Source organism: Lygodium microphyllum, chromosome 21 (genome assembly GCF_053477565.2).
Source record: "Lygodium microphyllum isolate KBCC chromosome 21, Lygodium_microphyllum_v1.1.10, whole genome shotgun sequence".
NCBI classification, from domain to species: Eukaryota; Viridiplantae; Streptophyta; class Polypodiopsida; order Schizaeales; family Lygodiaceae; genus Lygodium; species Lygodium microphyllum.
In genome coordinates, this window is record NC_141155.1 from 94796137 (window position 1) to 94818524 (window position 22388).

At 39.1% G+C, this 22388-nt stretch overlaps 1 protein-coding gene across 5 annotated transcripts; it reads right to left on the bottom strand.

The window, feature by feature from the left end:
* Positions 1-8698: 8698 nt before the first annotated feature.
* Positions 8699-19281, bottom strand: LOC148018303 (heat shock factor protein HSF30-like). Of its 5 annotated transcripts, none has more exons than XM_087661185.1 (3): positions 18369-19281; positions 16998-17780; positions 8699-16909 (listed from the first exon to the last, which is right to left on the bottom strand). In XM_087661185.1, exons 1-2 carry the CDS (start codon positions 19215-19217, stop codon positions 17040-17042), a joined length of 1590 nt encoding a protein of 529 aa, XP_087517311.1. In that variant the 5' UTR covers positions 19218-19281; the 3' UTR covers positions 8699-16909; positions 16998-17039. The 5 variants fall into 5 exon arrangements, 1 of the variants encoding a protein (XP_087517311.1); XR_015687623.1 differs by having other exon boundaries at positions 8700-16909; positions 16990-17780; XR_015687621.1 differs by having other exon boundaries at positions 8703-15956; positions 16112-17780; positions 18369-19280.
* Positions 19282-22388: the final 3107 nt, after the last annotated feature.

Sequence of the window (22388 nt, forward strand, 5' to 3'; positions counted from 1 at the left end):
TAGACATAGAAGTCCCTTCCTTCATTCGAAGGTCCATCAACTATTTCAGCCAAAACATTTGAGGCACAGGAATTTGCTTGCCATACAGATTCTTAATCTATGTCCAAAGGTCATATGCAATCTGATTTCTAGTTGTAGAGCGAGTTGGAATAAGTCGAAAGAAGAAAAGACCTAATGCGTACCTCAAGAGAAAGAAATTATGGCTGCCATGAAACCTTGAGCTGAAGATTTGAATCCAAACCAAAGCAAAAGACGAAGAAGCTCCTCGAATGGTTGGCTCTAATATCAATTGAAGGGAGTGAGCCTCGAAGTGAGCCCCGAAGTGGAAGCACGCAAGCAAAAGCAATTGCTATGGTGGAAGGAGCAAGAGCAAGAGAGAAAGATACACATAAGATGTGGGAACTCCAACACTCGCAGTGTGTGACCAGCCTTCCCTTTATTAAAATGTCACTGAAAGAATAAAGAACGAAGTGACAGTGATGGACACCTGCCACCTACAATGTACATGTATGCGGGTACTATCAATGTAGTAATACACAAGTGGCTAGGCACAAGTTCCCTTACCCCTAAAACAAATAAGCCACAACTCCCATTGCAAATGCTATGTCATAGCTAATAGCTATTTGGTATTCATCAATCTTCCCAAAGTATATATATATGGAATCTTAGCCATTTCAGTTTTCTCATCATCTGACTGGGGACAATGTGCTTGACTAACCTTCACATGAGAAGGTAATGGATAGCCAATAGGCTTACCACCTTGCCTATGGAACTGCTCAAGGACCTTATGAATGTACTCCTATGACAAGTAGAGGAGAGTGATTGTGCATAATACACACACACCAAATATATGTGAGACATGACCCATGTCCTTCATTCAAAAGCTCTTCTTGAGTCGATTCAAAGCATTCAGCTCATCATGAGCACTCCCATTAATAATCACTATATCATCAACATATAGTACCAAAATGATAAGGCTATCATCACAAGCCTTCTTCATATAAAGACACGAAGGAAGAAGGTGCTACTCAAGGCAATCAAGAAGCTTGGGAGAGCTTCATTAAGTAGGAAGTATGTGTCAAAGAGGCCAAGAAGGCCAAGGAGGACATTCTCTCCAAGTGCCATCAAGCTACCATGGTCTTGAAGCAGTGTATGGAGGCGAATTGTGATTACTATGAGCCTATGTTGAAAGCTAAGAAAGAACTCACAAATGATGTGCTCAAGGAAGAAGCCTTCCAGCCAATACTATCCACCAATTCATCGCAAGCCACCCTATCAATGTGTTGCAACCATAGAATATAGAGGTTGATCAAGGCATCTTCATTCTCCTCCCCAGTGCTTACAACGATGGTCGAGCTTGATGATGGGAGCAACCTCAACACCTGTTTCTTCTTCCTCGTCAAATGGCTTGGCATCTTCGGCTTCATCTGTGCTGCTGTGACAGCCAGAACAACAGCAGCAGCAATGACAATGGTAAATTCCTCTGCCAGATCCTTGTCACTTCCAACCATGGCGATCATAGAGGGAAGAGCAAAATGACTCGATGAGACACAGGAGGGGGAGGCAGCTGGCATGGACAAGATGTATTAAGGTTAACAAAATTACAACACAACAATGACATAGACCATGGCGTGTTTTCTCTCTCACTTTGTTGGTTTGTTGTCTTCTCCTCCAACACCACACTGGGATCTCTAGTTGTAGGGGGGAAGAGGGAAGAACTTCAATAGGGGAGTTCATCTCCCTTGAGTGAAGCAGACTAACCAGGTGATCTTTACAATTTTGATAACATAGATCATATATTTCTTATTGAGCTTGACATGATATTCATTTCTTTTTTTTTTCTAAAGTTTAAACTTTAGGTTGGAAAAGGCTGTAACTCAATTAAACCCCATTTACACCTCTCCCACACTCAAAGTCCATTCACATTAATCTTGTTTTTAAAACTTGTTTGCTTCTAATCTCTTTCATTCTACTCCATTGGGTGTCTTTAGAGACTAGCATTGTGTGCCCTTCTCAATATCTGTCAAAACATTTTTGAAAAAGGGATTAGACACTGCCTGAGTATACTCGCGGTAAGACCTTTCCGATATTGAAATGTTTTGCTTACACCTTACACAAAAATCCAATGTCAAGAGAAAATTCAATGCCATTCCCTTCAACAAGTCAAAAACCAATGTATTTCAAATCTATGCATCCCAAGATTTATGTAATGGTTCAACAAGTCATGTCAAGACACAGCAATGTGCCTATTTGTACCCACCTCAAACTCACTGAGAAAGAAGACCAAAAGGACCTCGCAAAGAAGACTAGAGCACAAGATAATGAAGAATAAGTCAAAGATGAAGAGCATAAGACCAAGACCAACAAAGATTGAAGATTGAAACAAAAGACCAAGAAGATCAAGAAAAGCAAAGGATGCCAAAGAATCATGAAGAAGATAAAGAGATTTTCGATGCTGACAACAATGAATATATTCCCTTAGGTGGGTCATGTTTTTTCCATAGTGGATCTCTATTTCCCGTAGTGGATCTTGTTTCCCATAGTGGATCTCTATTTCTCGTAGTGGATCTTGTTTCCCATAGTGGATGTAAAAACCCTTACCAAAATGTAAAGTTTCGAGCCTTAACTTGACTTGGCTGCCAAAGAGCTAGTTTCCCAGGCCATGTCATCATGTAGGGGGAGAAAAAGCTAGCAAGGGTAGAGACTCGTCATTTGAGGGGGGGGTGTTGAGAATAGCAAATGATGGTTGATATGTATACCCATTGAGGCTGGATGTGTGCCCAAAAGAGGTTTTCCCATAAGTGGCTTTGTATGGAAGAATAGACAATGATGAATACTCTAGGAAGAGATGACCTAAATCCCATAAGCACAATGAGGAAGAGTGGTACTATCCAAAAGCTATATATGCATGTACTTGACACTTGTTTCAATGATATATAGTACTATCATTTTGTGTCACTCAAGATTGTGTTTATGAGTCCAAGTTAATCTATCTTGGAACCTAATTCACTTGAGTTACAATTCTTTATCTCAATTATGTTGCCATAGCAATCATAGCTCTAGATCCATGTTTATCAACACCCCTTTGGCTCCTTCTACTCCATCAAGTATTTATACTCCTTCCCCATCCCCTCAAGTTTTCTCCAGGGGTGTTGAGTTGTCCAAGGGGAAGAGCCCTCTTCTTCTCATGAGGGGAATGTACCTTTATCTAGTGAGGGGAGTCCCTATCCCAAATAGATGCACTATAGTGTGTCGAATCCGCTTTGTATTCATCATAGTAGAATGAGTCTATTTCTATTCCACAGTGGTAACAAACACCTTGTACTGGATGTGTATTTTCTTGCTTCAGTAATAGGCCCATGTAGATCATCCAAGATACAAGCCCAATAGGGTGGTTTACTCTATGTGAACTATGCCTTTATGTCTCAGCTTTTATAGGACCATGAGCCAACTACTATTGATGAGGCTTTTACACAGGATGTATGGCATTGTGCTATGCAGGGGGGGCTCAATTTTATCAAACATAATCAGACTTGGGAATTGGTTGTTCTACATCCAAGGAAGTGAAAGGTGATATATATGAAGTGGATCTATAATAGCTAGTTGATGGTGCCTTTGGCAAGCATAAAGCTAGGTTTGTTGCTAAGGGTTTTGCACAAAGGGTAACCTTGAACTATTCTAAACACCTATAGCTAGTATTTCTACTATTCGAGTTGTTTTGGCTCTTGCAGCTCATCACCCTTGGTCAATTCACTAGATGGATATAAATTCTACCTTCTTGAATGGCATCCATCCTAAAGGAGGAGATTTGTGATTGGCCTCCTAGTTGTCATGTATAGGGGAAGGAGGATCATCATTACATGTTGTGGAAGGCCCTTTATGGCCTAAAGCAAGGTCAAAGAGCTTGGTAGTAGATCGTTCAATTCTTTCTATAGAGTGGCTTTCATCATTCCAATCGTGACCCCAATCTTTATAATAAGGTTGAGGGTGGTGTGTGTGCTTTGGTCATCTCATATGTGGATGACTTGATTATTTCAATGAGCGACTCACAGAGCAAGTGGATTGGACTCCAAAAAAATTATGATAAGAGTTTGACATGATGAACCTTGGGATCCCACACTTCTTCCTTGATCTTAAGATTTATTAGTTGACATAATGCATCTTTATTTCCTAGCATATATATATATCTCTAAGCTTCTTTGAATTTTGGTATAGCTAAGTGTAAGCCCATTTCATGCTCCATAGACCCTAAGTCCAAGATGATGACTACCAAAGTTCCCCTTCCAAATGCTACTTGGTATAAGTGTCTTCTTGGATCTTTGATCTACCTTATCCACATTAGGCTGGACATTTTTTTGATGGTGGCATTACTATATTCTTTTATGAAGACTCCTACTTGGGATCTAGAGACCTGCCTTGCATATGTTGCGCTATTTACAGGGTACTTGATCCTATGAGATCATATATGGAGAGAGGGCCACTCTCATTGGATGCAATGACTAAGATTGGTGGGCAAGTAATATGGAGTCTCAATGCTCCACTACAAGTTTTTATTTCTCCCTTGGATTGGGTGCTATCTCATGGAGTAGCAAGAAGTAGCCCACCATGGTATTATCTTCTACACAAAGGTTGAGTATCGAGTACTTTGTTCTATCACTCTCATGAGGTAGTTTGGCTCCATCACTTTGTTGGCACCACAGACTCGCTTTTCACATGACAAGACCCACATAATTGTGTGTAAATAACCAAAGTGCCTTAGCTCTGGTAAAGAACCATGTGTTTCATGTTTGCATGAAGCACATAGAGGTTTAATATCATGTTGTATAGGAGTGGATCTTGGATTTGGAGTTAGTCGCCTACTATCCCACAAAGGGCAATGCAACAAATCTCTTCAAGAAGCCTTTAACTTAGGCTTCTATGCTTCATCATATGAGATCTTTAGGTCGTTAGACACTCCTAGGATTTGAGAGAGGGTGTTAGCTTGTATTTTATCAATCTATTATCTATTGGTTTTGAGCTCCATTAGATTTTGACAGAGATAGAGGAGCTCTAACTATTTCAGCCCAGTCTAGATGTGTGTATTTCTTTTTCAATGAGCGTTAGTGTGTTCACACTAGTAGTTGCTAGTTTCTAGCCTTTGCAATGGCTAAGAAACCTACATTTTTGTGGCCAAATAGTGGGCAGCTTGCATAGAGTTTGGTGCCAACATTTTCATCATCAAAGTAGGCCAATCGGCTAGTTTTATGTTGGCTAGCTGTATTATTTTGTTGGCCAACAACAATCGACCAGTTTTGGCTATTTGCTATTATTTATAGCAAGCTAGTTGGAGGCAACTATGATTTGTCATTCTTCTGCAAACTTAGCACACTCGGTCTCCAACATGCTCCACCTCTGATGCAGCCATTGTCATCAACTTGATCCAATGCCAAGCTTGGACTGCATGTAGAAACTAATCAACCTACCATTATGTTCAACAACATTCCATGCAGATTATCACTTCATTTTATTCTCTCTTGTTGTGTCTCCCTTCTCTTCATATTCGTGTTTCTCTTCCATTGCACACTCTCACATATAGAGGCCATGGAATGTTGCAAACGAGGGATAAAATCCCTTATTTGCATCGTGACAACCCTACATCTATCATCTTGATGTTCTAGGAACTTGTCAACAAAAAAAAGCCAAAGCCATGATGCCTTGAGTGCTACATCAATCATCTTTTCATGGATTGGCCTAAATGATAAGGTTTAACTCACAAGGCAAGCATATCTTATGTGCCTATAAGCCTATTACCAAAACTAAAACTACCACCATTGCACCAAAAACAAAGAAAACACAAAGCATGAAAGTGGGAGAGCACTCAATCCGAAAGCAAGGTCATTTACAAAGAGAAGTCTTGGGTCAAAGAAGCTCAAGAGCAATGTCAAGGACAAAAAGCAAAGTTGGACTTGAGTGCTCAAGGAATGTTGAGAACATTGTCACAATCAATCCCATAGGTCATGATACCTCTAGGCGAAATTTTGTCCAACCCATAGAATGAAGGAGGCTATTGATAATGTATTCAAGGATAAATTTGGCTAATACAAAAGACAAATCAAAATAGGTTTGAGGATGTGAATACTAAAATGGTTGCATTTTGGGCCTTCACATTCATATCATTGCTAGTTGTATCCTATATCTAGAGATGTAGCTTTCCAAGATCTTAACCCAAATTCATACATTTCAAGAACTATGCCTAGAAAAACCCTTAGAGCATTAGGAGTAAACACTTTCTGGGAGGGAGTTGAAAATCATGTTGTACTTATAGTTTTTACCCTAGATAACAAAACCAAGAGTGATCAATCCAGGATGCTAGCATGAGCATTATCACATCTTGTGATACATAAATTAAAGTTCAAACCTATTGGATTCATCAAGGATTGGTTGTTCAAGATTTAAGGAGTGCATTTCTCGATAAACTTTGTTGTCATAAAAGGAGTGGACGATGATCTCCTACTAGAGAGACCTTGGACAAGAAATGTAAGGCTCATAGAAGATTGAAAAAATGGCCTTATGATTTTGAAAACCACACCAATGCAATCCATGTAGAGATGGAGACCTTGAAGACTTCCAAAGTTGAGCTTGAAACTAAAGATAACATGTAGTGCTTCATGAGCTAGAAAATGTTAAACAATCGACTCATAATATAAGGATAAAACATATTGGATGCATGTATTTGCAATTATTTCTCTTCCCTTCTAAGAGTTGGAGAATACAAGTGGCAAACATGAGGATGAGTGTCAAAGAAGAGCTAGAAATGACAAATCATGCAAGGCTTAATGACCTACCTTCTATGCCAGTCTAGATGATTCTCAATGCATCATGGAACCATAGACTACCATGACTGCCTTACAAGATGGCAAGAACTAACTAGGGTGTTGGAGTTCCTAAGGGAAAGGCTTAACCACAACCCTCTATGAGACCTTGAACCATTGAAAGAGCTCTTGAAAGTTGTAGCATGGAACTAAACTAAAATGCATGGTCTAAACTTCATGCACAATTGCACACTTTTAGCTCTATTAAATATCTAGAAAGATTAGAAAGCTTAACGATGCTTCTTTGGAAGATACCTCGAAAGAAGAGGAGTTGATGAAAAATCAAAGGATGGAGGTAAATTGGAAATAATGGATTACAATAGCAAGGGACAAACTATAAAGCAAATCCCTAACAATGCTTCTCTAAAGAATGAAATCGAATTGCTCATCCACAATAGAGTAATTGAACTCAATATTGAGAAGAAGTGGTTGGATTTTCAAAATGCCCTAAACTATGAAAAAGTCAAACCAGGGCTACCAGACCAAGCCACCCTATACAAAGTAGGAGCACATAAAGCAACCGATGCTCCTAATTTGAAAGAAACACCAAGTGACTCTTCAAATTCTAACTCTAAGTCATACATAAGTAAAAATAGTTATCTAAAGACCCTTCAATCTACTAAGCTAAGTTCACTAAAAGAGACTGACCTTGTCACTTAAGATGACAAAAGCAGAAAAACAATTGAAGAATATCAAGGACTTTGATGCAAAAATTCAAAAGAAACACCATGATATCCCTAAATGTTTCATGAAGTTCAAAAAAGGATATTGAGATATCATAATGTCAAGGGCTAAGCATGAAGGAGATCCAAGTTGGCCAATCAGAGGACATACCAAGGTGAAAGAAGTAAACCTCATTGGAAAGGTTAAAAAACCCTTACCTATGTTCATTATCAAATACCTCACTGAGAAAGCAATAGCAAAATGTCTATAGTGATACACCATGAATCATACATTATTTACATAATTAGGGAGCAGCTACACAATCTTCTCAAAGCTGGGTTCATATATAAGTAGATTGAACGCACGGACTGGGTATCACAAATGGTTGTGGTGCCCAAGAATAATGGCAAAATCCCATAGTGTGTTAATCATAAGAAAGTCGATATCGCTACTAAGAGGGATAATTCCTCATTACCATACATAACATATACTTTAACTTGTGGGTGGCAAGGAGGTTTACGATTTTCTTCATGGATTTTCAAGTACAACTAAGTGAAGTCCATCCAAATGATAAGCATGAGCCTATCTTTAGTACAAAATGGAGGTATCTACATGCATTTCCATGCTCTTCAACTTGACCAATGCCCCAAAAACCTTCCAAATAACAATTTGTACAACATTCACAAACATGCTAAGGAAGTTTCTCTGATGTCAACTCTAATTAGAGTAAGCAACTCAACAAACTGAGACAAGATCTAATCGTCTCTCCTAATGATGCTAGTTTTGGGTTAAACATAGTAATATTCTAGGATATAAATGAACAAATTTCTTCAAGTGAAGGTTAGTGTCAACTTTCCACCACCACCACCAAATGTCAAGGGAGTTTAGTGCTTCATTGACCATACTAGATATTAAATGTCAAGGGAGTTTAGTGCTTCATTGACCATACTAGATATTAAATGTCAAGGGAGTTTAGTGCTTCATTGACCAAACTAGATATTAAATGCAAATTTTTAAGAATATGTTATCATCGCCAAACCACCATACAAATAATCTTTGAATGACTAAGAAATGCTATTATGCACATGAAACTTTGAAAAAGAATGTAATAATAGCACCTACCTTACGAGCTCCAATTAATCATCGGTATTGCATATTAACATTAATGCATCGAAGACTAGTATCCTATGCTAACATGGCGAATATAACATGGAGTTTCATAAGCAAGCAAGTCACTATTATGAAAACTAATGACTCAATGATAGAAAGGGAAGGATTGAGAATATTATATATCATGAAGAAGTTACAATATTACCTTTTGGTTACCTTGTTCACTTTCTTTGTAGACCATCAAGCATTGATTTATCTTGTTAACAAATCCTACACAATCAAACATATAACAAGGTATAATTGCCAAATTGCTTGAATTTGACTTCTTAGTGATCGTCTGAAAAGGAAGGCATCAGTATACGGTAGATCACATGTCAAGAATTCTAAGTGGAAAACTAACATAAGGTATCATGAATGATTTACAAAACCCCCACTATTCTAGATTGAGCAAGAAATAAAGCTCTTTAGAGTAAACATAAATCCATATTGGACTAATGATATTTGATTATTCTTGATCATGGAGTGCCAAACTGCCCAATGGAGAAGACAAAACTCACATATCTTCTCATCAAAAGCCAACCCTATGAGCTCATTATAAGCCAACTACATCAATTAGGGCAACATAGTGTTCGTTGAGAAGATGTGTGTGAATATGTAAATTATATGCTACCTAGTCATAAGTATCTTACTAACATAGATGACATATAGAATTAAGTGATCCCCACCCCAAGCCTCAATTAAACTTAGATATGAGACTAAACATGTGTTAAAGGCACCTTAGATTGCAAGTATGGGGTCAAAGAAAGTATATACTCGCAATACATTATTTTTCATATTGAGCTTTTGTGAGGGTGAGAGAGGGCACGTGTGAGCTTGAGTGTGGTGCCTACTTTTCTTCTCCACTCTCATGGCTCCATTCAAGCTTGATAAATATATGGAGTAAGGAGTAGAAGAATGGATTCAATAGAGGAGTCCAAGCTTGGAGCTTATCAATAAGACCCACAATGAACTTGTTTTAGGTTACGATGCATCGTACATCAACATAGTGACAATATATATGCTTTGATATCATCATTTCCCATCTCATGTCAAGAGGCCAAACCACATTTATTAGCAAATCTCTGAACATTCCAATTGCTAATAATTGGAGATTAGTTGTAGTGATGCATATAATAAGACTCACCACTAGATGAAGTGCAAGAGCACAACTACATTCTAGTTCAATCATCAAGGCAAAGGAAGTGTGGACATAGAGCCATTGAGGATTATCCATTAGTCAATGAAGAATAAATTAGATGAAGCTAACCTAAAGGTAGGCTTTAACAAAACCTCCACTTAATTCAGAAAGGAATAAGATAATCATAAAGGAAAATAAATTGATGTACATTATGCATTTTTTTCTTCAATTTGTTGATGTATAGACACATGAATATTTAAGTAATGAGCAAGTAACTACATTGTATCTATTGCCATCAACTATTAGTGTGCTTAAGAGATGCTTGTAAGTACAAATACCACTACAATTTAACATTTGGATGACTATTAAGAGCAATGCAACTTAGCATCAAACATTTACAAATTCGTTGGTATTCATTCAAATGCCAAATTGTGCAAGACCACCAATTACATGAAGCTTACCTAAAGGTAGACTTCACCAAAACCTCCACATAATTTAGATAGGAGAGTAAGATAATTAAGAAAGGAAAATAGGTTGATGTACATTGTGCCCTTTTTTCTTCATTTTGTTTTTGTGTGGGTGCATGAAGATTTAAATAATGGACAAGTAACTACATTATATGTGCACCTATTATTGGCTTAAGAGAAGCTTGCAAATGCAAACACCACTACCATTTTACATTTGCATGACTATTAATAGCAATGCAACTTGACATCAAAACATTCACAAATTCACTCTTATTCATTCCATGGCCAAATTGTGCAAGGCCACTGCCAATTTCATTTACCTCCATCTACCATGCTTTATACAAGCCTATCGCTTTTGTTCTTAAGGAAGGAAGAGAGCATACAAGAGGGCAAAAGAAAGCAAGAAGGTTCAACCATTACCTTTTTCCCTCTTGTAGACTAGCCTAAGGACAAAGCTTAGATGCTTGATTGATTTAAGGTGCATGAGTATGGAAACTCCATAAATGCAAGCTCTCGCATGCTTCAAAATCACTCAAGCTTCCACATGAGCCTCATTATTATAGTTTATCATCATTCCATACATAAAAAATTATTGCTTTTATTTGTTGACTAGTCTAGATAAAGAGCAAGCCCTTATACACCTTACACTCGCATCCACATTACCTTTGTGGACTAGTCTAGACAAAAAATTATTACTTTTATTCGTTGACTAGTCTAGATAAAGAGCAAGCCCTTATACACCTTACACTCACATCCACATTACCTTTATTCTTCTCATTCCACTCTATAAGTGCAACTTCATCATTCTTTTTGCCTTATTCTTTCTTTTTTTTTCTCAATTTTTGCTTCTTCATTGCCTGTGTTTGTGGTCAAGATCAAGATCATCATTAAAGGTACCCTCTCTAGTCAGCTAATTCTATGTAAGTGCAATCTGATAGTCTCTCTTTTCTTAATCAAAAGTTTGATATTATGGTGGTTAGTGTAGTATTCTTAATCACCATTTAGGAGTCCCAAAGTATTATCCTTTGATGAGGAGGCCCCAATGAACTTGCTCAACAATGAGGACCTTTCTAAAGAGATTATCAGGTTGATAATACTTGAGATTTCTCAATCAACAAACTATAAGAAAACGTAGACCAATGTGTTTAAGGTCCTTATGCTCAAATGCATCCTTAATGGAACACTGCCATGAACTAATCTTCGAGTTTTTACTATATGGTGGTGAACAAGATAACCATTTGATTCAACAATCCAAATGTGTTAACAAATCACAATTGTGTGACCTTGGACTGGAGTTTCTAGCTTCTATTGGTAGTCCATAAAGCCATAACATTTGTGGTTACTTTTTAAACTGCTTACGAAGAAGTGATGGAGGCCGCATTTCAAGGATGTCCCTCAGATATTTGTGGCTACTAGATCCAATCTTCTACACCACTAGGCCGTAGCTAATCTCACACCTGAACTCAAAGGATCTAATTGTTGAAAACTCCAAAATCGGTCCTACATAAGAAGATTCAAGTAAAAAACATCCAAGCAACTATAAATAAGTGGTATGCATTGCTCACTAGAAGCTAAAGTTTTATGCCTATCTTTAAAAAGTAATTCTAAGGGTCAAGCATACCATATCATAAAGTCTCAGCATCTTCAATTGTAAACTATAAAAACTAATAGTATTACAATGACCTCTCTTGCAAGTCAAGGTCTGGATGCAACAAATACAAAGTTGATCCGCTAACTAACATGATGAAAAAAAGCCACAATGGCTGAAGAGTATCAACTTGGAACTTACAACACAATCCATGAGTATAAAGGGATACACAAGGAGCAATTTATCACACAAGGAGGTATGTACTAAGTTACATGTGACTAGTATTACAATGCCCTACAAATACAAAGCTGATCTACTAACTAACATCATGAAAAGAAGCCACAACAGATAAAGAGTTATCACTTTGGAACTTACAACACAACCCGTGAGTATAAAGGGATCCACAAGGAGCAAGTTATCACACAAGGAGGTTTGTACTAAGGATTACATGTGACACCTATGTTTGGTTGGCACATAGATATGTACCCCACGCATCCATCACACCCATGCATACATGAAGACACCTAGATAACTTGTGGAGTTCATCGCTAAACTAAATACTTGGTACTATTTTTTGTAATGAGCGAATTCCAAACTGCCTCCGGTATATGTATTAATAAAAATCAACTCTTAGCTAGGATATCTCTTTGTGAATTTGATAGAAGACTCCCAAATTTTAAGTATCATTTGTTTGCTTATCGTGCCCTTCATCCTTGAAATTGGTCAAGGTGTTTATCTATCATTCAATAATAGATACCTACAAAACATAACTTTTATCATAAACCTTTTAGAGCTTTAATGCATCACTAGGACAATTTTCTTTTATGTTTGCCAAGATAACTCCTTCGCCTACACAAAGCCTTTCAACCCAGCCTTCACTGTTATCTTGGCAAGCCCCTGCAATTAAGTTAACCTGTTGGAAAGGCATATTCTCATATCTCAAGGCGTGTTAAATGCATACTTTTAAGGCATGTCCCACTTTGTAAAACATGAAAATTAACCCCATATAAAGGGCAATGATCCCCTATGTTGTTCTTATGCTGAGCTATTGCCAAGCTTATGGTAGAATATTGTGATTTTGTATTCTATATATTTCTTAGTTAACCTGATATGACCAACATTACACTTGTGTGTTAGAATATAAAGGGAAATGACCCCCTAAGTTCTTATATTCAACTATTACCAAGCTTTTGGTAGAATATTGTCATTCTGTATTCTACATATTTCTTAGTTAACCTGATATAACCAACATTACACCTATGTGTCACATGTAAACTACCCGACTATCGACTCTGTCCAAGCATGTTTTAGTGGCCCATCGAGCAACGAATCTAAGCATCGCCACCCGACACTCCCATGGAATGTTCTAAGGTTTACCACCTAGGGTTTTCTAAGTCCGTCTTGCAAAGGAACGTTCACGACCGACCCATTAGGATCGACCTAAAACTTGAGTCCCTAATGGTCAAGGTTTCCTGACAACATTCTAGCGTCGGGTCCTGGACATCCTACTTCACGCAGAGATACCCAAGCTGAGGCTAACCCATGTTGCACTTGGTTCAAAGAGAACGGAAAAGGAGAGGAATGCGCCACTCAACCTCTCTACCCGTAGGGCTTATTCTCATTATGGTTCCCTAAAACGGTATGAATCGGGTTCTAACTTAATAATATCTAAAGATCGAACGACGATAAAATCTTGTGACAAGCCTCCCAATTCTCTAGGACCACCCTGTTGTAGGACAGACCCATTAGGGTTCCGTTCACCTACTTTTCTCAATATGCGTTTACTAGTTATCTAATTAGGCCCTATCATAATTATGCGTGATATTTAAAATCAACTTCCTTAATTAAGCCTTTTAGGAAAAAGGGTTCGCGTAATTTATGACACAGACACGAATACAAAGCAAGCAGACTTTTTAACAAACAAGTTTCTTAACTTGTCTTCAAGTTGATCTTTATCTCCTACCCATACAGGAGAAATTATATATTTCCTTCTGTCCAACAAAAGTACTCGGTCCAAATCACATGGCATCATAATTTCCATCCATTATTTAAAATAAGATCTTTCGACGCCCTAAACATTGGGCTCACAACAGTCTAGAAATCCATTCCGGACTAGACAAGGGGTATCCAGAGCTCCACTGACCCCAAGGGACCTAAGAGTGAGATACAACTTTCGTAGTTGGTCTTTTCACCACTCGACCTTCGGCTTGTGAATCGAGCAGTGCCCTCTCGAGTTGAAACGCGACGTGACCTTGAAGATGATCCACCCACGCAAAATATCCTTACTTAATTAAGCCAATTAAGAATCAAGCACAATCAAGGCAATCAATCTAATATCATGTTTCAAAAAAACATTCATTTATTCTCCATGGCAATTTATCATCACAAATCCTTGCCATAAATGTATCATCAATCACAAGAACTCGAAATAACCATCCAAACCATAATCTAACAATCAATTAAATGTATAAGTATTTAGGGTGTTGTTCGATCAACCAACAAAAACCAATTGTATTTTTTTCAAACAAAACAAAAATAGACGCAATAATAATTACATCACATTTTCGCTCTTCCCCTTGGAATCAAAGAGCGATTCTATGCAAAATTTACTTAACACTTGTATACATAATCTTTAATGTCATTTTTTTTATGATTATGCCATTCATAACCCTTGATCGATTCTTCCTTGTAATTGCTCTATCAACGAATAAGTCATATGCAATTAGATGCAATTAACTCCCCTTAATATATACACTTTGCAAGCTTCATCTTTCGAATATATGAGATAAAAATTTATTATTTTCGATGACCTATACTCGTACATCATAGTATGAGACCTAACATATCTCGTACGAGAATCAAAGCATCTATCAATTTAAAAATACATTACTTACAATCGGTATCGCATTTGGATTGACAATGATACCTTCACTTGAAGCTTCATTGCTGATTATAAAATTACCATCCGCATACAACATTCTTCACTTGGGAACCATGTCTGCAAATAGATTCGAGAGATGAGGAGGAATGAATTTTGAGATGAAAAAACATAAGAAAATACGGCTTAGTCAAAGACCACGATAAGGAAAATTGAGCTAACTCTCTCCCTTGTAACCTCTCAAGGTAACTCTCTCGTAACCTCTCAAGGTCTCCTTGTGCTTTCTTGTGCTTTTCCATGCCTCATATTTATATTGAATTAGAAAAGAGAGACTGTGGCTAAAAAAAATAAAATCTTAAAAAAACCAATAATCTTATGCTCAAATCATAAATCTGATAGTTCCATTGATTCCAAAAAGGAGATAAAACCTTAAGACACTTAATTAAAAATCTTTCATATTACTCATTTTTATTCCTATTCGAAGTGCTATTTATTGCCTATAAACTATAATCACGATACATACGATTTCGCCACTCCCTTTTTTTTAAAATAAAATCTCCAAAAATAACTAAAACATCACTTTTTTTTTTTTTAATATGACATCCAATTTTAAAAATCTCCATGTCTTTTAAAGATAATATCTAAAATATGCTAGTTTTACCCAAAATTTAATATTCTTGAACCATCCATACTATACATATTAACACTAGTGATTAATATGGCTTATGACTCTCATTAGTATGGTCTTTATCAATTCGAGAAAAATATCCAATTACAACTTGATATATATATATATATATATATATAATTATTAGTTGTTAATATTAATTAGTTTTTACTTTAGTATTTACTTAGTACTCTTACTAACTTATTAATTGACTAACTTTTAAACTGGCCAACTTTTAATTGCGTGGAAATATTACATTAGAATATAAAGGGAAATGACCCCCTATGTTCTTATGCTGTGCTATTGCCAAGCTTCTAGTAGAATATTGTCATTTAGTATTCTACATATTTCTTAGTTAACTTGTTCATAACTGCTTCTACTAGACACCTGTATATTAGTTTAGGAAAACCTCATGTCGTAACTGATCATAGCTTCCCAAACTTGTTCTAGTTAGTAGCTTTGATTAAAATCAAACATCCCAAACATCTCGACTGCATCATCTCTGATATTCTGGGGCAACACTCACTTGAGTATTCCATCAAAACTTTGGTATATCTGCTAACAGACGAGACAATTCATAGAAGGGCAACAAGACATTGCATTTTTCCAAACAACGAACCGGAAGCCTGGAACCAAATAAAACAAGCATCTTTGCAAGTATCCGAAAAAAGACGCATGCAATCAGCCACACTAGAAGCAGCCAAACACACCTTAAAGGCAAAGTCCTCAGACAGGCAAATGGTCATTGTGCACACAATTTCACATCCACTCTGCAAAGATGACACAACAAATGAAAGATGTTATGCATGTCTGAATGAACAGCACAACCATGATGGTCAGCAATATTTCCACGACATACAAAGCTGCTTTTAAAAAATGCTTTATTTCAAACAGCAGCAGAAGGCCACGAACACGAAATAAAAGAACTGTTTAAAAAAAGCATCTGAAATGCAAAAATGAAGACATCCGAACAGCCCCTAGTTATCCTAAACAATCATAAGTCAAAACTAATGCCTACAGTAGTCGGTACAGAGCCAGTTTTGGAACAGCAGAAGAAACCCCTAGCTACCCTAAACAATTATAAGTCAAACATACTGCCTACTTCATAATAAGTACAGAGTCAGTTTTGGAGCAGCAGAAGAAGCCTCTAGCTACCCCTAACAATTATAAGTCAAAACTACAGTCATCTTTGATTTATAGGTCAGAACTATTGCCTACTTTCAAACAAGTACAGAGCCAGTTTTGGAACAGCAGAAGAAGCCCCTAGCTTCCCTACACAATTGTAAGTCAAAACTAGTGCCTACTTTTGAGTTACAAGTCAAAACCACTGCCTCCTTTGTAATAAGTACAGATCCAGTTTCGGAACAGCAGAAAAACCCCCTATCTACTATAAAGCTAAGGTAGAGTATACTTTCTGCATATATCCACATTACAACAGTCTGACTTACTGACTCGTTCCAAGCTCCCTTCATCTTCACCCACAGGGACTCCTTATGAACCTGCTAGTCCTGCAACAGCAACGTTTAAAAAGTGACTGGTCTGTCTGCTACCGTGTGGCATGAACCAAACTGAACCAAAACACACATGCCTATAAACCTATTTCCATTGCTCGTGGTTCATCACTTCTATTTTCTGAGTTTACAATAAGCTTGTTACTTCAGGAAGTTCTTCCTCCATTTCCCCGTCAGAATCTGCTTCAACTGATTCAGCATCTAATAAGCAATCTTCTGCTACAGCTTCAAGCATTCCATCCTCAGCAACGTTGCTTAGTCCCATCTCTTGCAGGAGGGCTTCCAGCTGAGCTGAAGCTGTATCATCTGTATCAAGATCGAGAATCCCCAAACGTTGGGCATCATCTTTAGCTTCAGCATTGTATTCGAGAGCCAGCCCACCAACAGTCACTTTGGGAGATCCAGAATCACCAGCGCTAGGTAGTCGGCGCTTCCTCTTCATTTTCTCCAAATGCTTAGTCTCCTTACTTTGAAGCATACGTTGAGCCATGAATGCTGGGTTCTGTATTGCCTTTCCCAAGAATGCCATCATTCGCTGCTGTCTTTGTTCAGTAAACCGGAGCCGTTCTCCCAGTATCTTGATTTCCTGCTGAGTTGATTGTTGCTGTTGTCTGAGTCGGATCAGCTCATGCACCAGTAATTTCTTGTCTCTCATAGGCCTTTTGATCTCATCTTCTGCTGCATTACATCCATATTTTCCTGTCTCAACACACAGTTCTCTCCCAGGCAAGTTCTGAACCAGATGCTGCTGCTGTGGGATTTGAGAGGAACTTTTCCGCCTATGAATAAGCTGAAGCAGGTGCTTGTGCCCCCTCAAGAACCATTCATTGGCAAACTCCCAGCGATCACGATCTACCTTTCTAAAACCCTGTAAAGAAACATGGCAATATCTGCTAAATGCACTGGATAGTGCCTGGGCACATGAGCATGTGCAGGAGCATTGCCATTTCATTATTGGCATTCATTTCCTAACAGTAGGCCACTTAACTCAGGTTAACTAGCGGTAAGTTTTCAAAGGAGAATCACCTTTGTCACCCTACCATTGCAATCGCATATGCCCTACCAGGCAATGCTAAGAGACTCCGATGACCAACTGGTTAAAATGTGGCGAGAAGACAAGCCAGGAATGCATTGGCTGATCTAGGATTGACATGTCCGAGATATCATTTACTACATCCCCCATCGGGTTGCTTGCTTGAAAGAACGAATGAACTGCGTTATGCAAGCATGTAACCACATCCCACAGTGATCCATTACATGGGTCTAACCTACAAATTCCTGCACCAACATGGAATTGGATGGGGATAGAGGTGAACAAAAGCAAAAACAGGAGAGATTCAAACCCTGACACCAAGAAATTTTCTATTGAGAAATTCTGATGGCAATCAGATGCAACGCTTTTATAAGCTTTTCCTGTTTAAGAAAAATGCTGGAAGTGACAGTAGGAAGGCCTTACATATGTGTTGAGCTGGCGCACAAAACTTGAGAAGTTGCTGTGCTTAAAGCATCGGGGGAGGAGGTTGCGAGCAAACCCGTGCGGATCCCAAACAACAAAACTGTTGTTGCCTTCACTCCAAGAGACAATGGGGTCTGTGCTGGGGTCATCAACCATGTTATAGGTTTTGGTGAGGAAAGGGGGTGTGCTGTCGGGCATGAGTGTGTGCGAACAGGCTGCAGGGGCAAGCATGGTCTCTAGGTCCTTCTTCGATGCGAGCATGTCCAGCTCCTCAACCTTGCTGATCTGCGCGTGTGATGCAGATGCAGATGCAGAAGAAGGATGCAACTCCTTCCCGCGTGCATGCCCGGGCAGCGGCGCCACAGCCTCATCCTCCACAGGCCGTGAGCTGCCGCAAATACTACCTGACACCTGCGTCGTCTCGGCCGTGCCATGGCCAGCAGCTAGCATTTTGCCCGTTTCTGACATGGGCCGAGGCAGGCCATTTGCGATCGGCGAAGACAGCAAGCTCTGCTCACCACCACGAGGAGCATCGGCGGCTGCTTGGCTTTTGAGAAGGCACGCCTGGCTGCCACAAACGCCCGAAGGTCGAGATTCGACTCTGGGAGAGGGTGGATTCGAAAGAGCGCCGCGGCCTTCGCCGCGGCCATGGACGAGAGAGCCGAGGTGCGTCGGTTCCTGGCGAGAAAGGAGCGCCTGGACCTGCTGCGACTCCCAGCCATGGCCACGGGTGGCGGGAGCTAATTTCCTGTTCTTGCTGTGGCAGTGGTTGTTGTGGTTGTAGGGGGCAGTGCTCGAAATACCCTGGGGCCGCAGAAGAGCCTTCGTCTGTTGTACGCACGGAGCCATATTCCGAATGAAACGAGATTCGATGAAATGAAATGAAACAAAACTCTTGCCCAATCGAACCCAAACTCCTGCTCTTGTAAGTCGTCCTCTCTTTTTTGGACTGAAATGAGATGCCATGAAATGAAATGAAATTCCTACTCAATTTAAGCTCAAACATTCGACGGCCCACGGGCCGTGGCCAAATTTTGATAGGATGCCCTGTATTTCATGTGACAGAGCTGAGTTTCTAAAATGCCTTTCGTTCAATCAACTTGAGCTTCAAATTGTCTAGAAATGTAGAGAGGTTACACGTAATATCGCTTAAAAAAGTGACAGGCAACATCGTTAATAAGACATGTCCCATATGCCAAATTTGTATACTTAATTTGATGGGCAAAATAGCCAAAAACAAGGCACGATAGCCAACAACTTTAGGCCTCTGGACAGCAGTAGCACCACTCATAGTTCCTCCACCACTCACATTTCAAAAGCTACTAGAAAATATTCATCGACTTCTTCTCGAGCGTCAAAATTATTCACTGAATACAGTACTCATCCCATCCAATAATGAAGAAGAGTGGCCTATCACAATAACATTGACCTAAGGTATCGAATGTAATTGTAGTGTGTACAGTCTTCAAAGAAAATGATTGCATTGTTTGAGCACTCTATTGTTGAGATATCGAGCTCCACTCGTGATATACTAGGGTGACCGTTGTGCATTTATGTCACCGACTTGTTAGCTGTAGATGCGGTTAGTACACCGCCCATGAATAATAGCTAGATGACAGCTATCCTTATCTACTCTAGTTCGTGGCTCAATTAGTATGCCACCTTAGTTAGTTGAGTTTGGTTTGAGACCCATATATAGGGTTCTTCTATTTCTTTGTACTAGAGATCTTTTTGGCTTACACAACTAAGAAGAGAAAAACTATTTTCAACCTCCACCTGTGTGTGTATTCCCCCATTGTGCAAGCAAGAAAGCTACAAGTGAGACTCCTTCCTTCTCTCCCACAATCGTGACATGGTATCAGAGCCTAGTTCGTGGTAAGGAGCTCAAGAAAGCAAACCAAGTTCGCGGCGTTCTGGTAAGAGGACCAGTATTGCTTTCATTTTTCGAGTTTGGGAGCAAGTCTCTGCAGTAGCACAGCCAGAAAGTGCAAGAGTGCATTGTCTCAGATTGAGACGCCCTTCGCGGTGTAGCAAGAGGGCAGTATATGCTACGTGAGGGGGCTTTAGCCCTTAGTTTCCTTGTTTTTTTTATTCGAGGCCATTTCGGGGCCTGTTTTGGAGGCGGAAGTTTTCCGCACGCACTCAGGAAAAGGCCCTGTTTTTTGCTGTGCGACCACTGTTCTACAGGTCGGTGAAAAGTTACCGTAGAAATTGCATCGTATGCTTGTGCGTAGAGACATTGGGAGTTACAGAATCATCATTGTTGCCTGTTGATGCAAAATCGTCACTAGGAAGTGACTGTGTGGTCAAATACCACTTTCGTCAGTTTTGCAGATTTGCCCTTGTGAGGCTGAAGCTGTGCTTTTTGCAGTGATAGAATTTTTTGCAGTGTTCTGTAATGGCGTCTGATTCTCTTTCACAGATTGTCACTGAAAAGCTTGACAAGAACAACTTCCAAGCATGGAAGTTTAGAATGACGAATTTCCTTATGGGAAAATGATATTGGGAATTCGTTGCAGGAAATGAAGAAGAACCAGTTCTTTCTAATGTTCCCAATCAACAGCAAATGCATGCATTTAAAGGATGGCATGAGAGAGCCAGAAAAGTTATGTATTGGCTGTCTATCAGCATTTCAGACTCTATGATTGTGCATATTCAGGATGTAAGTACGTCAAATGAGGCATGGGATACTTTTTAAAAATGTATAGCACAAATACGCAAGCTAGGAAAATGCAGCTCAAGCAAGAGTTGCACAATATGCAAAGAGAAAGTATGAGCATCAATGACTACCACATGAAGGTGAAGAAGATTGCAGATGCACTTGCTTCCATTGGGTCACCAGTGGAAGATGATGATTTAGTCTCTGTGACCTTGAATGGTCTAGGAAAGGATTATGCACAATTCCGAACATCCATTTCCGTCCGTGAAAGATTTCCTGATTTTGAGGAGTTGATTGCTCTTCTAATTTTTGAGGAGCAGAGAAATGGTGGTGCATCTTCTTCAGGAGGAACTTCAAAAGAAGCTGTCTTCTACTCAAATGCTGGAAGAGGTAGAGGCAGAGGTAGAGGAGGCCGATCTGGAGGCCGTGGTAGAAATCAGAATATGCAGCAAGCTCAAGAAAACCAGTCCTATGGAGGAGGACATGGTAACTCTAGAGGCAGGGGGAGCCAAAGAGATCGTGGTGGATGGCAAAGAGGCCAAAATGCAAACAGCAATGTTGAATGCTACTACTGTGGTAAAATGGGTCATATGGCTAAAGACTGCTATAAAAAGCAGAATGACATCATGAATGAAAAATTGCAACAAGGGAATTATACATCTTCTAGTAGATAGGGTGATGACAAAAATGAGCATTTGTTTATGATACAGCACATGACCAATTCTGTGACAAGTGTAGAAGAAAGCAACGATGTGTGGTATGTTGACTCAGGTGCATCAAACCACATGACAGGTCATGCAGAATGGATGCAGGATGCAAGGAAAACGGAAAAACCAGGATTTGTGGAGACTAGTGATGATATTACACATCCTATTATGCAGATTGGAAAAATTCATTTGTCTATGCAGGATGGGAAAAAGAAATACCTGTCGGATGTATTTCATGTCCCGAATATCACCAAGAACCTAGTTTCTGTTGGTCAAATGGTTAAGCAGGGCTTGCAAGTCAAATTTAATTCTCATGGATGCTTTGTTGAGGATATGAAAAATAAAGGTCGCTTGATAGCAAAAGGAAAGAAGAAGGGCAGAATGTTTACGTTGGATGCAGACATGCCTGAATTGAGTGCAGCAATGTTTGCACATGGGACCGATGTAGTTGCAGATATTGATATTTGGCATAAACGCATTGGTCATGTTAATGTACAGCGACTTAAATCAATGCAAGCCCAAAATATTGTTGTAGAATTGCCTAAATTCAAGGTTGCAGAAATGCATAAGGTATGTGAAGCCTGTCAATTTGGAAAATAGGCAATGAAACCATTTCCTAGACATGTTCAAGAGAGTAAGAAGCCATTGGAATTA

What these genes read in the sequence shown, in the direction of transcription:
- LOC148018303 (XM_087661185.1), bottom strand. Translation starts at nt 19,217, where the DNA reads ATGGCTCCGTGCGTACAACAGACGAAGGCTCTTCTGCGGCCCCAGGGT. An exon ending in TGCGCCAGCTCAACACATAT is followed by an intron (nt 17,781 to 18,368) that starts GTAAGGCCTTCC and finishes GTTTCTTTACAG; the next exon opens with GGTTTTAGAAAGGTAGATCG.